This window comes from Bombus fervidus, chromosome 8 (assembly GCF_041682495.2).
Source record: "Bombus fervidus isolate BK054 chromosome 8, iyBomFerv1, whole genome shotgun sequence".
NCBI classification, from domain to species: Eukaryota; Metazoa; Arthropoda; class Insecta; order Hymenoptera; family Apidae; genus Bombus; species Bombus fervidus.
Window position 1 is genome coordinate 1873317 of NC_091524.1, and position 27285 is coordinate 1900601.

Below are 27285 nucleotides of genomic sequence, written 5' to 3' on the forward strand. Positions count from 1 at the left end.
GACGAAACCGTTTCGTTGTTCCTGTTCTCATGACTTCCGTCCATACCGAAGAGGAAAGTTGATTCGCGTAATCCATAGGTAAGAAGATTAAAAGTTCCGTTAGAACTCGAGCGGCAAATAGCGACTTTCCTTTTCAATTTTCTCAGACAAGCGAAGCGTTCGAAACGAGGCAGTCGACTACGGTTGTCGGTCGTGGCAGCCGAAGGTATTTGCCCTCGATACTTTTCAATCGGAGAATGGAAAAGTCCTCGACGTGGCGTATCGATTCGCGACCGACCGAGTATTTGCACCCGACGGTCATCGAACCTCGAAAGGAAGCTCGCGAAATACAGCCACGCGCATGGTCTTGTCTTCTTTTCTCTACGAGTAGTCGCAGGTTTCGTGCTTTTTATTCGCGTTCCACCTGTCGCATTGTGCTCGAGCTAACGCTAGCGGACGAACGCATGTCGCGAGACAAAATGCGATTGGCACTAGGAGCGAACGTCCTCTGTCTCGTTTTCTCTTTCTCCCTCAGTTTCCCATTGCCGGAACGAGGAACAGGATAGGAAGAGACCGAGTTGACCGAAGATGGGACAAGACGGACGAGGCAAAAAAAGAGACGACAGCCGTGAGGCTTTCATCGTGGCGAATGAAAGTGGCTTTTCGAGGGACGCGCGCCAACCGAAGAAGACAGATATTCGATTTTCACAGGGGAAGGGACGAGACACCTGCCGAATTCTCACGTCATCCGACGAAACGCATCGTCGAACAAGAGCAAGGGATTCGTCGCATTCGTCATGAGCTTTCGCTCAACGGAATTTCGCTCCACTCGTGTCTACTGTGCCTCGTTTTCGTTTGCTGCCATCTTCTTCTCTCTCCATCTGTCTCTCGGGAAATTTTGCACGGTCTCATTAACGATCCGCCGGCTTAATTGACGACTTACTTACGCGCAGACTGCGATTAGGACTGCTTTCTGCAGGGGCTCGAGGACTTGCGAAACGTTCGACGTCGAGAGAACTTGTTTTTTTCCCCGGATAAAATTGCATTGATTCGGCGAGGAATTGAGCGGAACACACCGCCGTGTCGATCGGCATCAAGTTTCTTGCGAATCTTTTGACACGGCTTTATACGGCCAATTAACTTTGCAACGATATTACAAGGCGTTCGTGGCTTTTCGCTTATTCGATTCGCGCGGAATCGCTCGATCAACGTTTTTCCCGACGATTTTCTCACCGTTAATTAATAAAGTTAGCCAACTTGTCACGACGGCGTTTACCCCCGCTGTTTTACGGCAGACGCATACTCCATTTTCAAGACAATGACAATTTCAAGGAGCATTCGTCGAATCGTCGAGAAAAATTTACAGCGGCAGGAGATACGATAAAAATTGCGGTGAACGGTGCACGCAATTGTGCAGAAAGATACGCAAGCGAGCACCGAACGGTCGTGGGATGAATTTCATCGGGCCCATTAGGAATGAAATCGAAGCCTGTAGAAACTACCGAGACGCCTTCCGCGGCGAATGAAACCGGTTTTTAACCGTCCGCCCGATCTTTAACCACTGTTGCGCGCGCCGTATTCTCGGCACATCGACGGAACTGCACCGTGCATGTACCGTTGCATGTGCAACTGCATCTGTGACATATTTTAAGACCACGAAGCCCGGCTGTATCTCGTCACTTGTCACATAAATTTGTACCATCCCGACACGTTACGACTGAGCTCTTTACTTCAAACAAATCGTCTCCTTTCTTGTCCAATCTCCCAACGATCCTGTCCAAATAATCCATTCGCGATACTCGCGCGTATTCGAATTTCGTTTCTCGTCGAACGATCAATGATGTGCTTCTTTTCGTATCTACGCAGATCCGTGCTTCTTCGACGATGACACGGTACCGTGACGACATAGTAAAATCCAGCGTATTCGTGGCCGTGAAACGGATAGAACAAAAGAAACGGTGAAAATTTGTCTCGCCCCTTGGCTCGACACGCGTGGCTTGCCAAACTTTCTCTTTCTACTTCGTAGACTGTCCTTAACCCCTGCATACAGGTGTTTCTCTTTTTTCCAAGGTTTGAGTCACGCGAGGCGAAGCTGCCGCCGCCGTGCCGTCGCCGTGCCGCCGCCGCGCCTCCGTCACGGCCAGACCACCTCCTGTATTCAGACCCGTTACACCCACCAGCGGTCGACCACCCAGTTACCCTCCTCTCGCCTATCGTGTCGTGTTAATTAATATCACTCTGCACGTGCCAACTACACGCCCCCTCCCTCTTCTCTTGCCCTTTTACCTCTTCCTGCAGACTTTCCAACTCTTTACGATAAAAGCCACGGGATATATGAACGTTCTCCGTGCTGTTGAACGAGTAAATTCGCAGAGGGAGAAAGAGAAAGAGGGTAAAGGGGACAAAGGACGAGAGTCAACGGGCGCGACCACACCCCTTCCTTTCCTATAGTAGTCTTTTCTCTCCTGCTGCGCTTTGCGCGAGGGTGCATGCTTGGAAACAATGTGACGTTCGCGTAGGTGCGAAACCGAGAACACGAGAGACAGACAGAAAGACTCTCGAGCGCGATCCTCTTGGCCCTCTTCGCGGTCCTTCGCCAATCTCGATCTTCCTCGATTCTCCCTCGCCACTTCTTCAGACATCGAGCAGATTTTCTATTCGATCGTATATCTCTGAATCTCTCCCTATCCTCTAGATAGTGTATAGTTCAGTTGTATCGGCAACGTCATAATTCGATTTTACCCCACCTATCTAAAGTTATTGTGTTCCCGACTTTTGTACATTTGCGTCGTTCTTGGAATCCTAGGGTATTCTGCGGGAATCGAAGACCTAGGAATGGATTTAAATTCCGCGAAAAACGGCGGGGGTGATCGCCCATAAATCCAAATGGACAACGCATAACGTGGAAAATCGATCGTCGACCACCTTGCAGTTTGTATACGCCAGCGTCTGTGTATCACATTCTTCGTTCAGTACTGTTGCTAAAAGGCACTAAAGCGTGTACTCTATTACTCTACTCTATGGTACTCTGAGTGTTGTCGCATCAATCAGCGTCGTTATAGGATACTTCGATTTAGAATATCGTAATATCACCGGGACTATCATAAATCGCGATAAGATCGTACTTACGATATATTTGGGACCGGAAGCGTACGCGACAAATAAGATTCGGCAAGAGCTGATATGAAAGTGAAACAGTTTCAAATATACGGACAGAAAAATGGGAGACACGGGAACAGTTCTGCGATAATAGAAACGCTACTTACCCTCTGATCTACCGTTCCCTCCTACACGTGGGGCCTTGACGTTACCAACTTGTTTACGGTCGCATAAAACGTTCGCGAAGAAGCGAATACAGTCAGTATCAAGATCGGAATATCTACGATACCGGAGAGCCGATTACGCGAATTTATGTCGTCTCGCAAATTACGTCTCCGGACGAATAATAAATAAGCGTGTTCGTCATTTTTAAGACAGACCTGTGCCTTTATCACGGTGTGACATTGCAACAGGAATAGAGATAACGAAGAGTACACGAGCCATAGTTTAACAAGCTTCTTGCGAACAAACGAATCCTTCGCTATACAATTTACCGTACTGACGTTTAATCTTAATATAAAATGGAGAGAACGATCGAGTGTAAGAAGAACGCCGAATAAAGAGTTATTTTACCTCGAGCATTGTTTGTCAGTGCATCAACTTTGCGTCACAGAATCAACAGACGCAAATCTGATCATCTGTACAACCGTTTATCTTTGACAGGCGACTTATCGAGGATAAGTCGACAACCTTTCTAGCTATGAGTCTCAATACTTAAGTATCTACGTTGCAATGCAAACAAAGTCATTAAACCGAAACTATTTTCGCGACAAATAATACACAGTGGAGGTAAGCGTATCCGGGAAGTTTGGGCCATTGAACCGCGTTACTAGCGAGTACAATGAACGACGAGCATAGACGATCGTCGACCAGTCCCGTCCAGCCCCGTTACCGATTTCTCTGAGAGATATGTCTCATTTCCCGTAGGAAATCGGGTCGATGCGGAAACAAAGCTACTCATAATTACCAGATTCTTCAGCTGCGAAAACCGAGCTCGCGAATTTTTAATTACACAAATATAAAGGCACAAAATGTGCGAACAAAAATTGAGCGCGACTAAAGAGGACGTACGCGTGTAATTCGACGTCCCATAGGACGGTTGTTCGGAGAATACAAGCCTACCACTCCCATTCCGTGGCATGGAACCGTATGCCACGCCAGACTATACCGCGTGTAGTCGTGCTCGTCTGTAAAAAATCCGCACACGCAAATCCAAGCGGCGACGATGCACGCGCTCGGTCATACACCGGTGAAGAGGTCAGCCGTTAACTCCGATCGACCCGTCTTCCACGTAACGAATAAGTACTCTCGGAGGAAACCAGTCGTGATAACGCGTGTAGCGCCCCAATGATCCAACGTTTTAACGGAATCCATAGAAACGCGAAGATCAGAATACCGCGAAGAAGTTACGTGGAACTGGTCCGGATGAAATACGGGATAACAAGGCGGAGAGCAGTAAGTCGTTGTTCGTGGTGGTGTCATAACGCGCTGTGCAATGACATCTCGCTATTACGAGGCACATTGCGTTACACACCACCACTTGTAATTCCTTAATGACTCGGAATGCCGGCTCTCTGTTCGAAGGGAGTGAAAGTCGCGGTTGAACGCGGCCCTCGCGATATCCACCGAAAGAGAGAGAGAGAGAGAGAGACGCTGCTGCTGCCTCCAGCCTCGAGGACGAGAACACGACGATATCGCCAAGCCGTTTCTTCCCCGTGTGTATCTTTCTTCTTGGTGAACCGGGACACGTGTATGGCAACGTCTAACAAAGTCGATACGAGAGCAGCATCCATCATCCTCCGAAAGACGTCTACAAAATGGTCTGATAAATAGTAACGTAACGTACGTCAACGAGCGCATTTATAACGTTTATCTGCCGGGTATCTGGTACCGTGTATCGATACTTCCTAATCGAATACAAAATTTCCAATCAGAAACGTTACTGTCGTTTACGATCGGCCGACCATTCTTCGATCCGGCCAATTCTTCGATTTTACCAACGTGAGCCAGCAGAGAACGCTATGAACGTCTTATTTTCTCGCATCAGGGCCACGACAGTGGAGGCGACGAGGACGGTTACGTGTTCTGGAAGGACACAAGAGGGGACAACGAGACACAAGGTAGAACGAAACAGAGAAGCAAGGAGGATAATTCAGTAACTTCGAAGCCGGTTTTCCATGGCAGCCTATCACGAAACTCGCGAGCAACGACGAACAAGAGGGATGAGTCACGGCTGCTCACTCTTCCCACTCTTTCCACCGTGTGGCGAGGTTGCAAAAAAAGAAAAAGAGTCTGCGAGCAGCAACGCGAAAGACAGAGAACAGCCACAAGATGAAGAAGGTGGTAAAGAAACGAGGAGATTAGCCCTGACGATCTCGAGGCTACGGTTCGCCTACGCGTGGCCAGCTCGACGACCTGAGGTACGACCGAGAAAAAGGAGACAGGTCAATCTCGCTACTTATTACAGATACCTTAGATAGATAATCTTATTACAGATATTTTACGATGGATTTATAACGGACGATGGCGAAACCGAGAGCATTTTGTTGAACAGAAATTTTGCACGCGTTTCGTTTTTACAATCGCTACTGGAAATCTCAGACGTTGTTTAAACAGAATCGTACTCGATTACTTATCGAGTATACGTCATGTTATCCGTACTGCAACGTAGATCTCGATCAACGATAAAGCGGAGGATAAAGGGATTTTGCCGCGTCATAGAAGTCGACGCTTTAAGTTAACGAAGAAGCATTTAGATAGTACAATTAACAGAAGGTTTTCGATAGTCGTCGACCGGGGGAACCGAACTATAAATATCCAAGCAGAAAAATCGGTACGTGGCTGAGTATTATAATTGACTTTGTTAACGCCGATCGTTCCACTATCCGTTTATCATTTTTTGTAAAATAAATCTTTGATAATCACGAAAGGTTCGAGATTTATTAGACGTCTCGAGGCCAATTAAACACCGGCCGAGCTTTCGATCCGTGACGGTTATCGCGTGGTCGTTCTCGATTATACCACTACACGCCGATTGCTTCAAATCGAAGAGAGCACAAATCACGCTCGAGCGAGCAGTGTCCTGCGTTACGCTAGTTTCACCGACGTTTTTGACTTCCTTTCTACGCCTGGAATCGGTCGACTAATCGATCGATCGATCGGTCAGAGCCAGGCTAAATTTTATTGTTTCACCTCCAGGTCTTTTGCAACGTGTGCTCTGAATCGACCAGATACTGCTAGAAGCAACAGTTAGATTTCCGTTGCTTTGTTTCCACTGAACAGATTATACATACACGCGTCGTCAATAATATCGTGCTCCATGTTTATTCGAACCTCGCTGCCATGATGATAGCTATCAATCGCAAAGACAAATTTCGATTTGAATAACGCTTCCAAAATGCGTTTCTTTTTTTCAGAATACGAGATAACGTAATTAATAATTCTGTTATCTTTGTTATATTATAGATTACGATGGTTGTGATTCAGCGCGTTTATGTCGTCGCCTCGATTCTACAGGGACGCAAGAAAAGCGTACAAAGATCCGATAAGGTAAGATTCTTCACTCACCTCTGCAAGAGGCTCCTCCTTGGTGACGTCTCCATTCTTGGGCGCTTCTTCACGGGCAGGCTTGTTCTTGTCCTTCTTGCTGAAGCTGATCGACCTGAAGGACCACTTTTTCTTCATCTATGAACGAGGAAACGGTATCGATAATGATCAAAGAACTCATTACGCGCAACTACGTGTCTTATTCTTCTAAGCTGTGTACACACATAGAATCTGTTCGGGCGATACACGTGCGCGATGTATCGTCGACGAATCAATCCATCTGATTCTTCGAAGCTAGTCTTTCTTTGTGTATATACTTTACCATGTAATAAATGGAGTTTCGTCTTCTGTATATCATCACGGATTATTACATATTCCAAGACAATCGACCTCACCTTTTCCTTCTTTTTGGTTTCCTTGTTGTCTGGAGAGGTGACAGTGTTGGGACTAGCTGGAGTGCCTTCTGTTGGTGTTGTGACCTCCGCCGTTTCCGCGGGAGATTCTCCAGCCGGCTCTTGCTTCGTTTCCTCGGCCTTTACTTCTTCCTGCTAAAACAACGAGGAAAGGAAAGACTGGTTGAAAATTGACTCGAGAGATATCATCTGAAGGTACGAAATATTGTGGTACTTTAAATAGTCGAATCCAAAGGAGCAACTCGCAGGGATTCGAAAGTGAACGCAAGTAGCCTGTCACCGACACGGCTCCATCCAGCCAATCGCATATTAACACAATCCCCGTGACAAAATTTGTGCTCGGGTGCTCGTAAAACCAGTAAAATCGGCATCGATATCGATCGGTGTGTGGCGAGGATTTGGAGCACGTGACAGCAGGTGCGCCAGCATTGCAGATTCTTATGAAAGAATTACAGAGACCGTAGGCGGCTCGGTCGCCAATCGCGTCGATTCGCTTTACTTCGAATATATTGTACATTATTCGACGCGTCGTAAATTCAACAGCAAGCAGCATCTCGAAGGGAAGACCGCATTTTTCTTTCACAGGCGATACGATATTCGAACAAGTCGTTTCGTCCCGCGTGAACTGCTTTTATTATTCATAAATCGAAGTTCTTTCGTCGAATAAAAAAAGAGATATAGAAAGACAAATGCGAAAAGGGGCGCGCGCGCGCATTTTAAATCTAAGTAAACAAAGCGCAAGTCAGCGAAAAATTACCAGGTATGGCGTGGAAAAATACGAGTTCGCGGTAAATCCATAAAAATTAGCGAGAGGCGTTGTTCTCGCGCGTGGAATTTCGTCATTCGCCATGCTTACGCGAACCACAGCCGCCCAATTACATCATCGCGTAGGGCGAATTTTACGGCACCGTGTTCTCCAAAGCGATGCCGGGAGCTATCGAACGATCCGCGATCGAAGAAAACGATTTGTGTTTGCGCGTGCGAGAAGAACAGCAAGAAAATGGTAGCGGTGAACCGATCGAGAGGACCGGAGCAAAGAGAAAAAAAAGCGAGAACGCACTCTCGCAGCAACAGTTGCGAGACTTATCAGAATGAGACAGCTGCGGCTGTCGGACGACGTACAGGATGAAACCGCGAAAATCTCAGATTACAGAGAACGATCAGTGGTTCTCCAACCGAAGAATCGTAAAGTGAAACGCGGGCTTCTTGCAGAGATTATGGAATCCTGACAATAGTTCGGAGAGCATAGCCACGAGTTAAGATCAACGATAAAGAGAAATAAGAGGCGTAATGTTCGTGTACGCGTTTAATCAAAGAACAATACTCGACACCGGTCGCTCGGTTTCCCGTAAATAACGATCGGAGCAAGTATACTTTGTACGCGATACTGAATTATTCTATTTTATGAATCATTATTTCCGACATTCCTGAGCGTTTCTGGTACAATGAAATACGACGAACGAAGCATTGTTTACCACGCTCCTTGAAGGCCGCGGCGGATCCTGACCGCCTTCGATGGCGTAAACATCAGTTCGCTCTATTATCGATGCAAATCCTCGGGAACAATTCCACTTGGTCGTTCGCGTATTTCATATACTACGAACGACTTAACTCATCGAGTATATTACATTGAACACCGCTAATCGAGCCGGCGAACCAGTCATTATTCAACCACAACGCCAGCGAGCTTCGAAATACCGTTCAAGATCTCGGACGATCGGGTGGAAAATCGAAAGAATAGTCTATATACAGATGCGATGTCGTTTGCCTCGAATGTATTATGTAAATATCCGGTTATTTTTGTTCTTGCCAGCCAGACAAGAAGACGCGCGCGTCTTGGATATCGCGCTATCGTGACTGATACCGAGGAGAAAGGAAAGAAAACGGTCTGTAGGCTACGTGGCAGAAGCGAAGAGGCAGAGACAGCAATGTGCATGGCGTAGACACGCGTTCCTCGTGCAGTGGCATTACACATACAAGTTCGAAGACTTTATATGCGCCAACGATCCTCATCTACAGAGTCTCTATCCTTCGAGATCTTTCATTAACAACGTGCTCGCATTCGTACGATTGTGCACGCCAAGATAAATTATGAAAAATTCCAACGATCGTTCGTTCGTTCGTTGGCTCCCCCTCCTCCCTCCTCCATCTCCCCGTCAATTTTGATTTCGCTTATCTGACATCCTCGATTAACCCACGATTGCGGGGTCATACGTCGCAAAGAGGAGAAACGCGTCTGTTGGTTGGCTCGCGTTCGTTCCCAATGAAATTAAACACACGTACTCGACTTCATAGTTTTTTCTAGCGCACAACCGCGATTTAAATATTCATGGAAACGCGCGCCAGTGATTTATCTACGAGTTGATATTCAAAGAGGTACACGACGAGCTAGACCTTGCGCTCGATGCAAAAATTCGCGTTTTTCGATCGAACGGTATCGGCATACAAAGAAATCATCGGTTCGAGGACACTGCGAACAACGAGGTCCGATGCAGGTGCAGTTTCTACGACGAATTCCACGCGGTTGAATCAGCCCAGGTACTAAAATATCACGCGGTCGCTTTCGGCTCGAACGAATCTCGAAACGAACCGGTGATCGCGAAATATTGCAAAACATCGACGTTACGACGACGCGAATCTCGGCAGAGGAATTCGCAACAATTCACACGCAAAACGTGACTGGACAAGGACACCGGATCTACGAATTTCGTGCAGATAATCGCGAACCTTCCGTGATCAGTTCGATTCTCTTGAGGCGGCAAACGGACCCCGCTTCGTTTCCTCGGCAGCTAATATATACGATGCAAACGCGTTCGAAAATGCGCAATTAAATTCACCTTCGGTTTAGGTCTCACCCTGAATGTGCAAGGCTCACGAAACGATTAGGTGTCGCGTCTTTAACTCGCCCAGGGAATGCGTAAAAAATCGTACGCGGTCTCGTCCCCCGTTCCTCGGGGCAAATTGATTTTCTCGACGCGAAATCTTCCAGCGACCTTTATTGTCAACACGTAGTAGCTTGTCCGCAAAACATTCGATGGAATTCAAACGGCACGCAGTTTTAATTAGTGGCGACAAACAGATGAGTCGCGTCTCGTATTAATTAATAAACCGAGTTGGTTTTGGACTTCTGGAGAGGGGAAGCGATGATTCACTCAGAAAGCGCTTTTCTCAAGATGGTTTACGCTACATAAGCGCCGTTTAAAACATCGCGTGTTCCCGACCAACAGTGGCCTGTCTGACGAAATAAAACTATCGCAAGGAATTCAGGTTACTCGGCAACGTAGACACGTTCGCAAGCATCGCGACCGACCGCAAGAACTCTTTCGACGACTGATAAAAGGTTTGATCGAAAAATAGAAAAAAGAACGGTGGCAGGCCGAAATTGTATTTTTAATTAAAACACGTTAATTCCACGGAAAAGTCAGTTTCTGCGCATGTAAGTGTTGCTATAAGCACATATTGTTAAATTACATGGACAAGGTTACGAAAGTAAGGTCCGATCTTCCTATCAGATTGACTCGCGTAGTCAGACCGCAGATATATCTTAAATTATTCGCGAAGCACCGGCCGGCACGGCGCGTCGTACATCCTCGTTGACGAAAAATAAAAGATCGGCAAGCACGTTGGCTGAATGTGGTAGACGTCGCTGAGGCAAACGTATCAACGGCAGGTGCTCGATGCGAGCGAATTCTCTCGAGCAGCGTCTCACTGCCGTACGCGCACCTGGCTCAGAGATTTTGCAAGATTGCAGAGAGATGTTGCCTGAACGATCGGGTGCGCGCCTTGTATTTTAATAGCGGTGGGTAGGGTTAGTGAAAAGGTGGGTACAGGCGCACAAACCAACGACAGGACGAAAGATTTATTCGTCTAGGACAGTTAGGTATGCACCGGTAAGAACGTTTACGCGGACAGACGCGGTTACAGTTAGTCGCGAGAACGCGTTACTGGTACGCGTGCACCTCTGTACTCCGGTGCTACCGAGTCAACACCATTCAACCTCGACGAAACGGTATTTCGATATTTTTTCTACGTGAAAATTTAGCCAACTCTCCGGTGTTTCCGTGAATCTATCTGGATCGACGACTACGTAATCTCGGTAAGCCGAGCATTGCGTCGACATCCCGCTATCTCTACTTGCATCCGGCGCGACATGGCGATCGCGATACACCCGATCGTGAACCTGTTGCGGCCTCGATAACACGCTTATGGCGAATTAGCGCGGTTTCCGTGAGTTTGTGCGTGAAAGCGAGATCGAGAAATCGATACCGACACCGAGCATTACGTTTACCGAGGCTGTATCGAAAGATTTCGAACCGGGATCCTCGTATATACGTTCCACTAGCAGTAGGAGAGAACACTTTCGTTCTCGCGTCGAATAAAATCAACGGTCCGATTTACTCGTGTTTCTAGCGTTTATCTAGGCGAACCGTTACACACCTCTGGAAAGATCGCTATCCTGCTCTCGTTAAGTAGCACAATGGGCGTACTCTGCGTGTAAAAACACACTTTTCCAGGAAATTAAATGCACGGCTTTCTCGGGCGAGCTTTATACTACTCGGTCTAGAAATGTACAGCGATCAATACGCGCGGACAGCACGTCGCGACGCCGAGTTCTGCGATGAAGATAATAGAATCGTGACGCCAAGAAGCAGGAAAAATTGGAGACGACCGATAAGCCTTTTTAAATCCCTCGTGTCGTCGGTCAGACGGAGAAGGAAATGGGAAAGGACCTGCTATTAAACGGAAATGAAAGCAAGAGGCAGAAGAGCGGTCTTTCTCTCTCCTTCTTCCTGCCCCTCTTTCACGCGCGTTACCGTATCTAGTGCATGACAGCTGCCGGGGTTACTCAATCGAGGAAATATCAGGTTTCGTCTAGCTGGGAGCATTTCGCGATATACATTGCGAGGCGCTTATGCGATTCGACGAGAGTGACAGTTCAAACTTTCGATATAGTATGTCTGCCGTTGACAGTCTCCGCGTTATGCTTTTCAGATTTCCTTGATATGGAGATGGATCGACGTTCGCGAAAAATAACACCGATTCATCGACCTGCCGAATGGAACGTGACGGATCGTTGGTGCAACATCCGACCGTTTTAAAATTTTTTACTAGAGCATCCGCTCGTTTCGGAGTAAGACGAGCTTTATGAATTTTTGCCTGCAACGAGGAGTTCTCGAACGAGTCAAACGCCCGGCGTATCTTCTAGGCCGATCTCGGAATAGCACGAAAACGCTGCGAGCGATGTACGCACGCAAGACGCACGTGCGTAACGGGGCGCGTATAGTATACGCGTCGCTCGTGCAACGTTACATAGAACGTCATATCAATGACAACAGACGCAACGCGGTGCTTCCGCTTGTCGAACAAGAAGTCGTGTCATAGTCGGTGAATCAATTGAATTTAATAACCAAGTTGTACATTGTGTTCTAGAAAAAAATCGAATGAAATGTATTCGCGATTACGCGCCGTACGGTTTGTTGCTGATTCATTTCAACGGACTGACGCTTTTCAAAGGACAAAAAGTTTCAACGAGTTCGAGGAAACGTGTTGTAGAACGTTCTACAAACCAGCGCTGTGTGTCATCGAGAACAAATATGTACGTTGGTCGTAAAGAAACGCTCCTCCAAATATACACGTATGCACTGTTCCCACTATCGCCGCATGCCTACGGCGAATAGCAATTTTCGATTCGATTCGATAAGTAAAAAATAAAGCATCGATGTTTCCGACGTATCTCACCTTCTCTTTATCCTTATCCTTTTCCGTTGCATCGTCCTTATCCTTGTCTTTATCCTCGATCACGTCCGTGTGCGGCGCTATTCCATTGGTGGTAGGTTTCGCGTCGGTCTCTTCGATCCTTTCCAGCTTACCATCGCCAGGTGCAGCGGCATCACCGACACCTCCTTCGGCGGGCAATCCCTCCTTCTTCGGAGTCGTCGTTATGTCCACGGACCTTCTGCTCTGTCTCGCACCCATCTTTCCTCTTTTTGCCTCTCTATCCCCTTCTGGCTCACTTGTCTCTCGTTCGCCCTTTCCAGATGCTGTGATCAGGTGTCGTGCGTCGAATAAAACTGACCTGCAATCAAGCGGCGAAAGTGAGCGACGCATCAAGCGCGATAACTCGCGTATGGGTTAGCGATCTCTGATTTGAGGGAACACGATAGAGTTTATCGATGCGCGGCTCTTCGCATTTGAATATCACCAAAGTACAACAAAAGTAACGTTCGTATAACATTAGGCCAAGTTTATCTCTTTCTCGCAGCAGAGTCATTTCTTAATTGGGAGCATGACGACGTATTGGTTTCCTGGAATCGAGAGATAAGCGAGCGCGACTCACCGGTATCGTATCGAAATGCGGATAATGTCACACTCGATATATCGTTGTGATTTTCGTACAAGCAGACTTGTCGATTCGTGTTGCAGGTGCAACTCGAATCTTCGCGTCCAAGACCGACTTCGATAGCGCAACCTTCGTGCAAAGCTTTTTCGCTGCTATACACGGCTCGTGAAAGAAACCACAAGGCATACCAGCGATAATGAATAATATATGAACTCGTTGCACGAAAGACAAAGAGGAAAACAGAAAAAGCGTATAACGACGCGATACGCTTCGCGAGAGAGAGAAATTCCTCGCGAATGAAACGTCGAAGGTAATCGCGTTAAAGAATTCAACGAAACCTCTTCATCCGTTTGTTAGTTTCTGATATGATAATTTTTGAGTTGTAGTATCGAAAGGAAATCGCTTCGTCGGATAAAAAGGACAGAAAGCGCGAAGCAAGAGGCTCTCCGAACGAGTAGATCTCTCTAATTATCCTGCTAGAAAATAGGCTGCGAGCCGTTAAAAAGACAGGAACGTTGGTTAACGGTTCCGAGGTCGATTCGAAGCTTCTCTCACGGTAAAAGAGGAAGCGATCCGTTGTGTTCAAGCAAGGAGTGCGAAAAACTAGCACGCTGAGGCGAAGTCGAACACGAGACCAAGCGCATTCGTGTGTAAGACGCGTTTAAAGAGCACGTGGCGTGGCTACGCACCGCTGCCCGCCTCGCAGCTACAATGCGTAACGCATCTGCGACCACGACTACCCGACCACCGGTTTATCCATTGTATTCGGACTGACCAAGATGAAAAATGGTCGAGATCTCGACAAACGGATAAATTCGAGGTTCGTTTCGAATCTTCAGCATCGAAGCATGTGTTGATGACTTTTCGTTAAAAACATAATACAACGCAACGTTTCTAACGGTAACTTCGTGACTATCGACAAACACTTAACGGTAATCAACGCCGCCGAGCGATTTCAAATCCGGAAAGGTAAAACGATCGATCGCGCGTCGCTAATGATAAACGATAATTCAAGTTTTACTAAAGCAAAGGTAACACGGCTCGAACCACGCGCGTATCGTTGTCATTGAATAATAGCATTTGTCTGTGGTAGCCTATTCGCGGTACATTGCACTTTCCAGTTGCGTTCCACGGACCGACCACGCTTGCGCTAATGCGTTAGAAGCTAGTCATCTTTCATGTACCGGGTGATGGTCTGATATCGACGAGGCTACTCGAAACCGAGACGGAAAAAATTCCTGGAAGAAGGGCAGGATATCGGCAGTGTTTTTAAATATGGATTATCTATCGTCTATCTTATCAACGGCTTCGATCCTATGTAGCGAAGAAGTTTCTGCCATCGTCATTATTTTTATGTAACGGAATAAGTCCTGTAAACTGTCGAAACACCCTCGCACTCATCGATACTGAATTTTCCGAGCAAATTGGAGTAAGCAGCGTACAAAGCATAGGTTCGCTGGATCGAAAAAAATACTATTAAAAGTTCCGCTTCATTTCGCATTTCGCAATGAATCTATGGAATTACGAGAAGCGTTATCGAGGAGAACGTTACTTGGTCTCTTTCAAAGGAATTTCGGTCCCACGAATAAAAGAATTTTCGATGACTTTCCTCGTCGCTCCGAGGATTCCTGTTACGAAATATCAACAAGCAAGGAAGCCATCCCGAGAAAAAGGAAGCGCTTAATTAGTCTCGATCATATATTAGACAGCAGGAAGAAGCTCGACAAATATTTATGTTGTTTCATCTCTACCGAGTGTAGCGAGCATATGCAACTACGGGGGTACCCATGATGGTATGTCGGTAAAAAATAGATTTAGTGTGGCTAAAGTACATCGAAAGTGGAACGTTGGAGAGGTCAAAACACGTGTCGAACTATCGTATGCTCGTGGGAAGCATGGAATCATCCCACAGGAAAAATAACCTTTCCTCTCGTAACTCACTCTCGTACCTACTACGATTTATCTCTCGCTGACGTTCCTATATTTAGTATATCGCCGGTTGCAAACTGCATCACCAGATAACACCCAGTACCCGTTCTCCGTTCCATTCGATGACAGCCAAAAAATCACCCTACATATCTGTCTTTTCTTGGCATATTATTCCACGGCACAGCTGTAACGATCCCTAACCGCTTCGCATCGGAACACAAAATATCTCACCGTTTCGTTTATGTGACGCTTTGGACAAGATATCACGCATATATTTTCATTAGAACGCGAGATATCTCGTCCAACGATTCGCATAAAATTCAATTCGTAAGACACTGCGTTTGTGAATGTGAAATGGATTAGAAATATTAAACGAAGGAAATGTTCCGTTTCTGTAAACAAGTGAGCTTATTTTTCTGTCGTATGAGATAATTCAAAGCAAGGTATTGTACATAATGTTACATTACGATGACCGATAAACGACATTCAACCGTAAACATTAAAACGCGAGATATTTCGTTCAAAGCATCGCATGAACGATATTGCGTCGCTAGATATTTCGCGCAGTCTTATGTAAACAACACAACATGGTAAGATATCTCGTTCAACGCGTATCATGAACGACACCGCGTTGCAAGATATTTCGTCCACCGAAGCGAAAAGAATACTGAAGGTGTACCACCAGTCACGATGCGTAAAACGTAGTATAACCAAGCAGATAGAAGGAACGCGAAAGGAAGTCGGCCGCCATCGAAACCACTTATTTCATCGATTCACGCTTCAAATACCGGTTCAACGACTCACTACGGTAACTATTGTTTTTCTAGAAACAAGGCAAAATAGCCAAGGGAATCGTATCATAATAAAACGCGATATCCTATCTATCACATACCATCTGTAATGTATTTTTATTTACAAAATACGAAGTTCCACGCAAACGTGCCTTTCTGTTGCGTCACCCGTAGATTTCAACCGACAGCGGGGAAAAGAGAGACAAAGAGAATATCGATTTCGATGTCAATCTCTGAATTAATTATCGATTCATTGCGAACGAATAGTAAAAAATAAAACACGTACTGAGATTTCTTTCTGCAGATCCGCTCAATAGATTAATAGGCACATTCAGAGGTCACTGCCGTCGAAGACTATTAAGGCCTGAACGACGATGTCACTCCAAGACCGCGTTGGACAACGTATGGGAAACTAAATTCCAACGGTATATATACACTTGGAACGATGCTAATGAGACAAAGTCTACGACGTTTATGCTATTTCAACGATATTACGGTCGCCGTAGTGTCCTCGCTTCCGATCGCTGTTACAAAACAACCGCACGTTCCAAACTATATCTACACGATTCGACGAAACGCTGGGAACGCCGAATTCTCGAGAAACGATAACGATAACATTTTCAGCGTATTTACATAGTGACTCAGAAAATTGTTCCATGAGCGTCCGGTTAATCGCTGATCAAACGCACTTTCACATTTTACGGGTCGTTAAGGTATCCGTGTTAGAACATGAAACACGTTTGTAAACGCGATCGTACAACGATCCCGCGATCGTCCCGATTAACGCACCGTGCTGTATGAAATCAAGGACACTGCATCGAAGGCTCGCGCGAGTTTTACAAACTTGTCGGACGCGGTACTCGACCAATACACGGTCACATCCGTTGAGTCATTAACGGCAAAAAAGAATGCATATCAGTCCAACGAAAAAAAAGGAAAGAAAAAGAAAAAAAAAAAGGGAAATTCCTTTTCCCTTGTCGCACGAGAGTACGTGCGTGCGAGAGCACGATGCAGGCTTGATTCCCACGGAGTAACGGGCCGAGGGCAACGCCGCATAAACAGCGTACACCCAATCAATCGTCCATTATTTTCACAAGGCGAACACGCCTAATACTCGTGACGCGGGGATGTTAGGCGAATAATTCGCCGTCGAAAAAAGCACATCTGCTCAGGCCACTGTTCTCGAAATTGAGAATTACGAGTGTGCCGAGAGAATGAAGCGACGTCGCCGTCCCGTATTCAGGCGCGTGTCCCGCATGCGTGAACGGATCCGGCGCGGCGCACGTGCGTGCGTACGGGAACTGCAGCCGATGAAAATCGCCGTGATCGTCGTAAAGGGCAAACAGGAAAGCTCAGCCTGTGTACGCGCGGGTTGGAAGCAAAGGTGGGGCAGGCCAGGACACGGGGTACACCCGACTGGAGTGGGCTTAAAAATACACACATATCCGGAGTAGTACGTGGATCTATTTTTGATCGGGGCGCACGCCGCGTGTGCACCCTTCGCTCGTGTAAACACCAAGCGGACTTGGCCCGACAAGGGTGAAAGTCCCTGGAAGCTGAATCCAAAAATCTCGTGTAAACACCGAGAGATAGAGAACGCAAGGATAAGAATGCCGAGAGGATAACGCGAGTAAACTTTCCTGACGTATGAAAAGACTGACGCGGCACAGTCGAAGGAAAAGATAGGACGCTTTCGGTTAGAAGCACGCTACAGTTTCGGTACCGCTTCGACCCATCGATCAACATTTTCGGGAGAAACAATGGAAACAGATGGAGAAAAAATATCAAAGAGACGAAAAGGAAGAAAAGAGGAGAGTTTTCGGTCGAAAACCGGTCGAGTTGTAAAGCGCGTTTCAAAAGCACTCCGACGTGGCGTTGCGCGTCTGCCTAAGCAGTCGGAACAGCTCTTTTCTTCGTTCTTGTAAACGAGAGAAAGGCAGATGTAGGCAAGTTAACGACCCGTTATCGCATGGATGGCGTGGACTCGCCACTGCTGAAACTGGTTGTCGTCGATCGTAGCAATGCAAGCAGAGAAAAAGGCAGCGCAAGAGACACGAAGGGACGATAATACGTGGCAAATCGCAAAACATCCACAAAGCCGAGCATCGGCCGATATACGCCAATCGTCTAAATCTAAATCTAATGAATTACCTACGGGACGAATACGACGAGATCATGGAACCCGAAGGGAAACAACGGACCACGGAGTATGGAGGAGCGACTGGTCTGCTAGTCCGATCAGAATTTTCTCGGCCTTTCTCCACCGGCTGCCATTCCCCGAGCAACAACAATCGCTTCCGTGGAAGCCTTGACTGCGTTTTAAATGCATGGCAGGTAGAGGCCTGCTATGCAAAATCAGCACAAAGCAGAAAGAGAGAGAGAGAGAGAGAGAGAGAGAGAGAGAGAGAAAGAGAGAAAGAGAAGGGGAGAAATACTGTAGGTAGACAAACACGTCGCCTCTGTTTAAGGCACCCGGCTTGCCAAGAACGTATTCTCCTTTCTATCCTTCTCCTTCTCCTTTGCCATGGTAACAGCAAACGCTAAATCTGCGAGAGCGGACAAAGCATTCTGTTGCAAATTTTCTGGTCGTGTCGATTCACTCAAGGGACACGAGGCCAGCTTTCTGAAAAAATTCCAATTTCTATGGGTCCTGCCCAGGGACTGACAAAAGTCCCCCATCGACCAAACAAACGTAGAAGCGGGAGAGAAAACGGAATACCATGAGGCCAGGTCGATCGCGAGATTCCGATGGATCGTGCCCAGAGGGAAAGGTCACTGGTAGTCTTGAAATCGTGCGTATGGTCGATCGTTCGGGGGTTAATACCGGCCAAGTGGTGGGAGAAGGAATCAAGATGGCGTAACCGGCCGCTGCTCCCAACGATTCTTCGCTCATGTAAATACGAATGTGCGGCTTTTCCGACTGATCGCTAAACGCCGATCGATGCGACGCAGGCGAAACGTCGCGATGCATGCGTCGAGAACTGGAAGCGAAACCGTTGGAGCGGCTGAAATTGAAAGCCGGCTCCGCACGGCGCTCGCTATATCGATTGATGCTGCCCATTTTCAAAATGGCGCGGGGGTACACACACTCGAAATCCCGCTCGACGCGCGATGTTACATTTCTCCTTTCTTGACAGGCACTAAGCGAAAGAAACATGACAACCGATGCGACGGCCGACCGATCGAAACATATGGAGTCGACGAACGACGGAAAAGGCAGAAAGGACGGTGGGCACGTTAAATAGAAGACCGGTGCGGCGGCACGTATTGCGTACACGCGGAGAGACAAAATGTGTAGTGTTTGGGGCGCGCGCGGCCCGGCATATAACCAACGAAGGCGAGGAAATGACGAGCACTCGGGGTGGTTGGTACTCACCTCCGGTAGTCGAGGGCGTCGTAAGTGGCGCGACGAGGCGAAACTTTTCTCGTGAAAGAGCGTCCCTCGCCGGTGCTCCGCACAAGAAACACACTGGATATATTATTCCGAGAGGTAGAGGCGAGGTGGCGGCGGCAGTGACGGTGGCGGGCGTGTAGCACGATGCGTGGCGTCTAGACAGACACGAGAGTACGAGAGGTGAAGAGAAGTAGCCAATCACGATGGCAGAGACACACGAGGATATGCTTGCTCGGTAGAAGCAAAGGAAAACGGAACACCGAAGTCGCCTACGGTCAGGCACAAACAGCAAGCAGAAGCTTTTAGCAGGAGCGCGTTCGCGAACTCATCCACTTGGCTCGGTAACGCGCGACCGACTGCCGAGAGAAGCGGAGGGGAAGCGGCGTCCGTCTGTCGGTCCGTCTGTCCGTCCGACCGTCTTTCTGTCACCAACGTATTGCTCGCTCGTTCGCTCTCGCTCGCTAGTAGCTCGCTCTTTCCTTCTTTTTCTCTCTCCCTCGAACGTGTGCGTACGTGTGCGTGTACGTGTATGCGCGCGCGCGCCTTCACTCTCTTTCTTTCTTCCTTCCCCCTTTTCCTTTATCCTGTCCTTTCCTTTTCCTTCTCTTTTGTGCTCTTCTGCTTCGAAAATCTCTCCCGATGTTTTCTCGTAACTCGTGCGCGTACAACACTTCAACTTCTAAACCACAAGCCGGTATTATACACGTATCATCGGACCAACAACGATACAACACCGGTTTCACCTTTCCAACGATTCGAACGGCGAAGAAGTCGTCGATGAACACGATAGACAGGCTTAATCGCGATGCGAGACTCACCCCAGGTACGATAGAAGCGTGACGAGGACGACCAATCGGCAGGCACAGGGCACAGGACGATAATCGCGAACCCCCGGACTACGTGGAGCCGCAGCTAACGATCGATCGTTTCACGTTTCCTCTCTCTGCTCCGATCTCTCGACAACGATTCGTCTCGGTACCGCCGTTCCTTTGTTCCCGCCGAACGGAGTTTCGGCTGTGTTCGCGTACCTCCTCTCTCTCTTTGTCCCGAGGAAGTCGTGCGTGGGGAGGGCTCGACCAACGCGCACAAACTGGTAAAAATCGCCCAACGAACACCGCGCGCGTAACGATCTCTTTCTTCCTCGATTCCTCGTCGCGAGTACTTTTGATCCGCGCGAACGCGCGTGCTCAGCTCGTTATGTTCGCGTTTGCTACTCGAGTCCGCGTTAGCGTATACGTTCACTCTCGAACAACCGAGCTCCGCTTCGTTTTACTGCGCTCCGCACTGCTCGACGGTTAGAGAAAGAATGAGCTCCGGGATAGACGGGAGGCAGGAACGTATCGGCTGAGCCCGGCACCCCGGGACTCGGTTCGGATGGTGGCAGCCCTGTCTCGAGCTCGCTAAGAACATCGGGGTATGGGGGGTTCGACTCCAGGGCGGGGTCCTGTCACGGAGGGCTCCCTACCTCCAACCACGGCCAACGTTTCGCTCCACAGTAGAATTTACACATTTTCAGGGTCAACTTTTTCCCCCTTAGCCAAAGTACTCCCTCGAAAATTCGCCGATTCTCGATCGTTCTCTAATCGACGTCATTCGATCGCGATATATGAACCTTTTTCGACAGAGCTTTTCTAACGACCAGATACGCGGACAAAGGTGTTTGGATACGGACAGTGGTACTCGGTGAACGACCTACCGTAACGCGTTTCGACCGAATTTAACAAGTGGGAGGAAATCGATTCGCGAAAGTCAAGCGACAACCGAAGAATCGCGAATTCGTACGATTAAACGAATGGCACGTCGCTCACAGTATACTATACCACGCGATCCTTCTTATCGTCTTCTTTTTTTTTTTTCTTTTTTCCCCAAAGCAATTAGAGTCGTAAGTCGTAAGATTATCCGTAGAGGTGCCGCTGTCTCATAATCTCCGGCGATTGTAGCGCATTCTACCTGGAAATCGTTGGTTGTTTATAGACAACTACGGTGGTCGTTCGAGCGAAACAAAATACGCGTATACCTGCTGCCGTTGCTCTCGCCTACAACTACAACTACGACTACGACTACGACTACGACTACGAAACCGCCTTTCGCCTGTCGTCGCGGTGACTAATGCGAAAAGCGGCACCAGAGGAACGCTCTCGACACCGACACCAACCATTCTCGACCCAAGCCCAACAAGTTAGATAACAATTCGCCGCGTCCGGAATTTAGGAATTCCAACTAGACACCGGCAGGCCAAACGTTCAACTCTCTCTCTCTTGTCCTTCAGAGACTTCGATGCGTCGCGTCGCGTCGCTTTTCCACAACGAGCACGTAAAATCCCTGCCCCCTGCGGTTCCTCGACGCAGCTATGTCGTCGCATCGATTTCCGAACGACGCGACCACCCATACCGTCTGGCGAACTTTGAAATCACGCGGATATTTATCGATTTCCCCGTACGCCGCGCCGTGCCAGCTACGCGAAACCGACCACGGTCCGAAGAAAAGCTAATCCCTGCGCGGTATGCGTAAGCCCCGATCCGTCTCAATTCGCGACGATCTATGCCCCCGCGTTTCGTTCAGCGGATATCAGTTATCGATGACCAGTCCTCCGGACTCTAGGTATCAAATTCTTCAGCGTGCATACTACTATAGACGCTCATTGACTCGATGCAACCAAGCATTCCGTGTCGAGGACACTTTTGTACACGTCAAACAATAACCGGATAAACGCTTTCTTTTCCGCGGAGGAAAGCCTAATTGTCCATTTCGATCCTTTTGACCTCGAGTTGCCGATACATTCGGGGCCGGAATATTCGAGCAACGATCCACGACAGAGATGGTGGCAAAACGCGCGATAAAGAACGAGGAAAGATATACGTAATTTGTCGAACGGTTCTAGAACCGACCGCGAGGTTACTCACTCGAAACGAGGAAACCGTAACGCTACGAATTGCTCGTAACGATGCCGGTCCGATCGGAGCCGTTGCTGCTGTTGCCGCGAGTTAATAGGCAGAAGCGATCACGCTATAGACAAGGTAATATCGCGCGGAAGGTATTCGCGTTGAAACCGCTCCGAATGACATAACGGGTAGCGCGGAGATATTCGGCTATACATATATTCTCAGACCGGAATATAATGGCTTTCCTCGAATTAATGGAAATCGATTTTAGGAGCGCGCACGGTCGCCCGAATACAGCTTCCTATTAGAGCGCAATCTGACGTGCGCGGGGCACGCCAACAAATAATTAAAATCTATCTTCCGCTATCGGCCATTCCTACGCTTTTCGTTAATCGAACAACCCAGTGGTACCGACGATGTCATCGCCGAATAATAAATTCGATTAACGACACGACCCGAATAATCCCACTTGCCCGAATGCTCTACTTAGCGTTTATTATCTGCTCGATAGGACGAATTACCTTTCTTTTTCTCTTCTCAACATTGGCCCGTTCGCCCCATCGAACGAATAAAGAACACAACGATCTGTCACGACATCACCGCCGCTGATAATTGGCATTCCTTCCAAGCCGAAGAGAGACCTCGCTATGAAACACATTAACCCAATTAGAGACGCGACAATGACGAATCACAGTTTCCAGAATGATATCCTTATCGACGAACAATGTGCCCGTGGTCGGTTGAACGTCGTCACGAGATTTCTTTGATCTCCCTGCCTGTTCCCAAGGCGATCGTTTTCTCCGTGAATGGTCACTGTGCTTAAACGGCTAGTAAAGTAAAGAGCAGCGAATCTTTCATCGTCAGTTCCTTTTCATTTCTTCGCTCCTTTTAGCTCCGGCGAGCTATTACCGCAACGTTTGCGCTCTGAAAATCGTTGAACGCGAAGTCGCGCTCCTAACTGATTCTCCGTGGCGATGTTAACAACGTCGCTCGACACGCGTTAATTCGCCGCGACGAGAAACTCTTGGCCGGCACGGCGGATGCGTCTCTGCGAGCTCTCGGGTCTTCGAGAATGCGCGGAAAAATAAAATAACGACACCCGGCATCGAGAGTATGCAAAAAGAGGCGGAGAGAGTGGCTATCGACGGAGGCTAGCCATTCTTTCGTGGCGGCAGGAAATGAAAACCGGCTCTCTCTAAGGAGACTCGACAACGGTACACCGGCGAGCATATGGCGAACGGAGAAGCGATTTCCATGATACGCGACGATAACGCCGCGTGTCTACGTGTGCGCGAGATTGCGCGTACGCTCTATCGATTATAGTGCTTACGAAGAATTGCACTGCTTCGGAGAACACGGTCGTTTCCTTCGCGGCAACGTGTACCGAAAGTACGAACTTCGACTCAACGATATTCTTCATTTATTAACGACCTCTTTGTGTGGAAGCTTTCTCCTGCACGATCTCCTAAACGGAAGCAGCCAAGAAGAAAGGAAACAAGAAAGAGTAGGCCGAGGCGCATTTCCGACCGAAATGCATGAGGAACGTTAGCCTTTGTGTCTTGACTGAGACCACTATTATACCCCTTAAATTAATAAAGTAGCAGCTAATGGTCGTGGAGTAAAAGTTCTCGTAATTCATTCCTCCCTGAACATAGAGAACATAGTTCGTTCCTAAAACTTTTACGAAAAAGATAAATCTTCTAGATACGGGGAAAAAGATTGGAACAAGAAAGCGCTTAATTAACATGGGCGCTCCAAATCGTGCGTAGATATTCCAAGAATATTTCGGTGAAAACAGCGCGCGAAGAAACGTCCGAAATGTATAGTAAACGTTTGACGAGCGAAGAATACATTGCCTTCCAGCGGAAAAAGACGACTCCGGGAGCTGCGTACGAATATAGCGTGTAATAGACGGTGTTGATTCTCCTATACGGCACGTTCATTGCCGGAAACGGAAGCTCCACCTTAGTTGCTGACTACGACAACGTTTGTGTGAACGTACTACTCGAAGAATGTCGCGTACTGACGTACATACATACTTGAAAATCCGATCGTCTATCGGACGATCATATATATCTTTGACGTACATATATATACTTACGTCGAGTCACGAACTGTTTCGATCTCACTTCGAATAATCGCGACAATTTGACAATTCCGAGGATAAGATTACTCGGATAGAAGATTTAGTTTAGCTGTTAATCGAAGCATTACGCGATCGTATCGATGCGTCCAACCTTCCGACGAACGAGTTCAACGAAGCTCGAAATGAACCAATTAAAACGCGTCGACGGTGGCTCGAGTGAATCGAGTGTAAGAGGTATGTAGTCGGTTGCGTAGACACGTGCTATTCGAGGCGCCAATTAATGAAGATGTACGACGTGTATCTATGACACGATGCCAAATGGCACAGGTACATACTTCGGACACGTCCAGGCTTTCTTGGCCAATGAATGAACGCCCACGCATTTCGATGCCGCGCGAGAAGGTCAACGACCAGATGAAATATCACGCGAATTGTAATTCGACGAAAATGCAATTGAGCACAAGGCCGCGTTGCCTGTCGCTGATTCGATGCCAGCAAGCTCTATCGCGCATCCGTTCTTCGTCGTCACTGTTAGATTTAGAAAGCTTTTTGCCGCGGATTCGCTTGACACTGGCCGATTTGCTCGACACGCGTTGGTTCGTCAGCGTCAACGTAGGTGGCCGATCCAAGAGTGCATCTCCTGCTTTCTTTTATCCGCGATTCTTCACGGATGAAATTACTTTTTACCAGCCTTTGCGCGACCATTCTCCTCCAAACGATATCGCGTGTGACACGATGACGAGAATTTGAACAATGTAGGTACATTGCACGCTTTCGAAAAACGATAACCGAACAGACCGTTAGAACGCGATACATATCGTTATACACGAGTTTCAATCTAACGTACACACTCTATCAAGATATCACGTAGATAAAGGCAAATCGTGTATACGTCGTGTAAAGACGTTAGAAATTCACCGAGCATTTTCTGCAAGTTCTCCATTGGCCATTTCAGGCACAAATATTTACTCGCACCACGGTGAATCGAACACGATGCTATTTGTTTGGACTACTTTATCGCATTACTTAATCGCGCTTAACGCGACGCACCAACACCGTGCGTACAAGAAAAATTACCCCCGGCACAAATCTATCGCTGCGTACTGTGCTCTCTCCGCCAACGAATTTTTCTTTCCATTGCATAATCGAAGGACGCGCGAACATGCAGGGTCTGACGAGCTGATTCGATCAGAAAGGAAATCAACGACGTAATTACTCATATCCCAATCACGGACGATCCAGAATCGTTCCATTGAATCGGGTCATAAATTACGAATCAGTCCGAGCGGAGAACCTTCGTGACTTCAAAGCACCAACGACCGCTAAATATTATATTATTCGACGCCGGTTCCGGCGACCTTAAACACACGGTCCACGCACTCACGAATCATGTAGACATCGAGTGTCGAGCCCGGTTCTGACCTGCCATTTTAATACGGTTAAACCTCCACTTCCGAATAAAAGTTCATCACTCGCACGAATCCCTCGCATCCGTCGGAACTCTGGACGGCTGGCGCCCGAAATTATTTTCAGGATTGTGCCTCGGCATGTACACGCGAAAACCTACAACTCCGTATCGAGACGGACGTGGATCGAGCACACGTCGTCGCTGCTCAACGAAAACCGGTGCACGTACACGCGGAATGCGCTCGTACAAATACGCGAGCCAACTCGTGCGCGCACATACCATCTCGGGAAACGCACGTTCGCTTCCCGTCGAAACTTTTGTCCTCTCGAAACCGACCATCGATATCTCCTTCCTCGCACGTGCAAAGTATCGTCGTCACCATGTGCCGCCAACCTATCTGTCATCCCCAATCGAGAGTTCGACCTTCGACGATGCAGGCTTGATTCGTCGTCGGTGCACTCCCGCGTTCGCTAGCCACGTCGAGAGAAAGTAAATTTTTAAACGTCCTTCTTTGGCGCATTCGCGTCACGAACGACGACGCATACTCGATGAATTTTTTTAGCGAATATGCATGACCATTTCGTCTCCTAGAGATCGTCCTCGCATCGGACCCCGCAACATCTCTCGTACGCGATTCCAGGCACGATCACTGTGTTCTAAGTACATTAATCGTTGCAGATTTTACTCTCGAGGAGAAACGAGGGCGATTGTTTGCCGTGCCACAATTGCTCCGTAAATTCTTTACGCGCTCGATCCAACTCTCTCCATCTGAAATGCGAAGCACGTGCGAGTGTACGATGGAATGCACGCAACGCACGCATAATTAAAGTCCGAAACTTCCTCGACGAATTCGAGCAACAACGGACTTTGTCTCGCTGGCGGAGTAATCACCTATTCACGTATGTAACACGGCCGAACGTTATTTTCAAGCCGCGACTTTGCCTAAAAGGCTAATGATACGTCGTTTATTGTGGTCGACGGGTAAAGCCGTCGTTGTTGTTTCAGCAAGACGGTAAATCACCAGTCTCGCAGCAATTAAGTTCTAATTAAGCGTCACGAAACGGTCCTCGATGTTGATTTCATTCATAAGGGCACGCACCACGCGAGCACCACGAGACTCGTACACGTGGAACGTGACTACGATCTTATATAGGGTGTACCAGTTACGTGCAAGACTCAAATCCACTCACGTACTCGCGTCTACAACGATTCAAACGATTTGCGGACGAGAGGGTGGCGCAGCTCGTACCTAGACCCACCCCGATATAAAAGTTTACGTCGTAACCAGGAACCAAGTCGCTACATTCGAGAAAACGTTTCCATCCTACCACGAGCATTTCGCTGATCTAACAGAACTCAACGACAACAAGATCCTATAGACAAAGCGAATTGCACGTTAGTACCTCGGAAGTTAGTAT

The 27285-nt window shown here is 47.9% G+C and overlaps 1 protein-coding gene across 1 annotated transcript in view; it reads right to left on the reverse strand.

Annotated features, from left to right (window-relative positions):
• The window catches only part of LOC139989798 (uncharacterized), a 38647-nt gene extending 18375 nt beyond the window's left edge, over positions 1–20272 (reverse strand). Inside the window, exons 1-4 of the mRNA XM_072008421.1 lie at positions 19474–20272; positions 12777–13113; positions 7020–7172; positions 6646–6762 (exon numbers count right to left, since the gene is read on the reverse strand). Coding sequence (XP_071864522.1) covers positions 6646–6762; positions 7020–7172; positions 12777–13013 — 507 coding nt within the window. The 5' untranslated portion in view covers positions 13014–13113; positions 19474–20272. The remainder of the gene's footprint in view (positions 1–6645; positions 6763–7019; positions 7173–12776; positions 13114–19473) is intronic.
• Positions 20273–27285: the final 7013 nt, after the last annotated feature.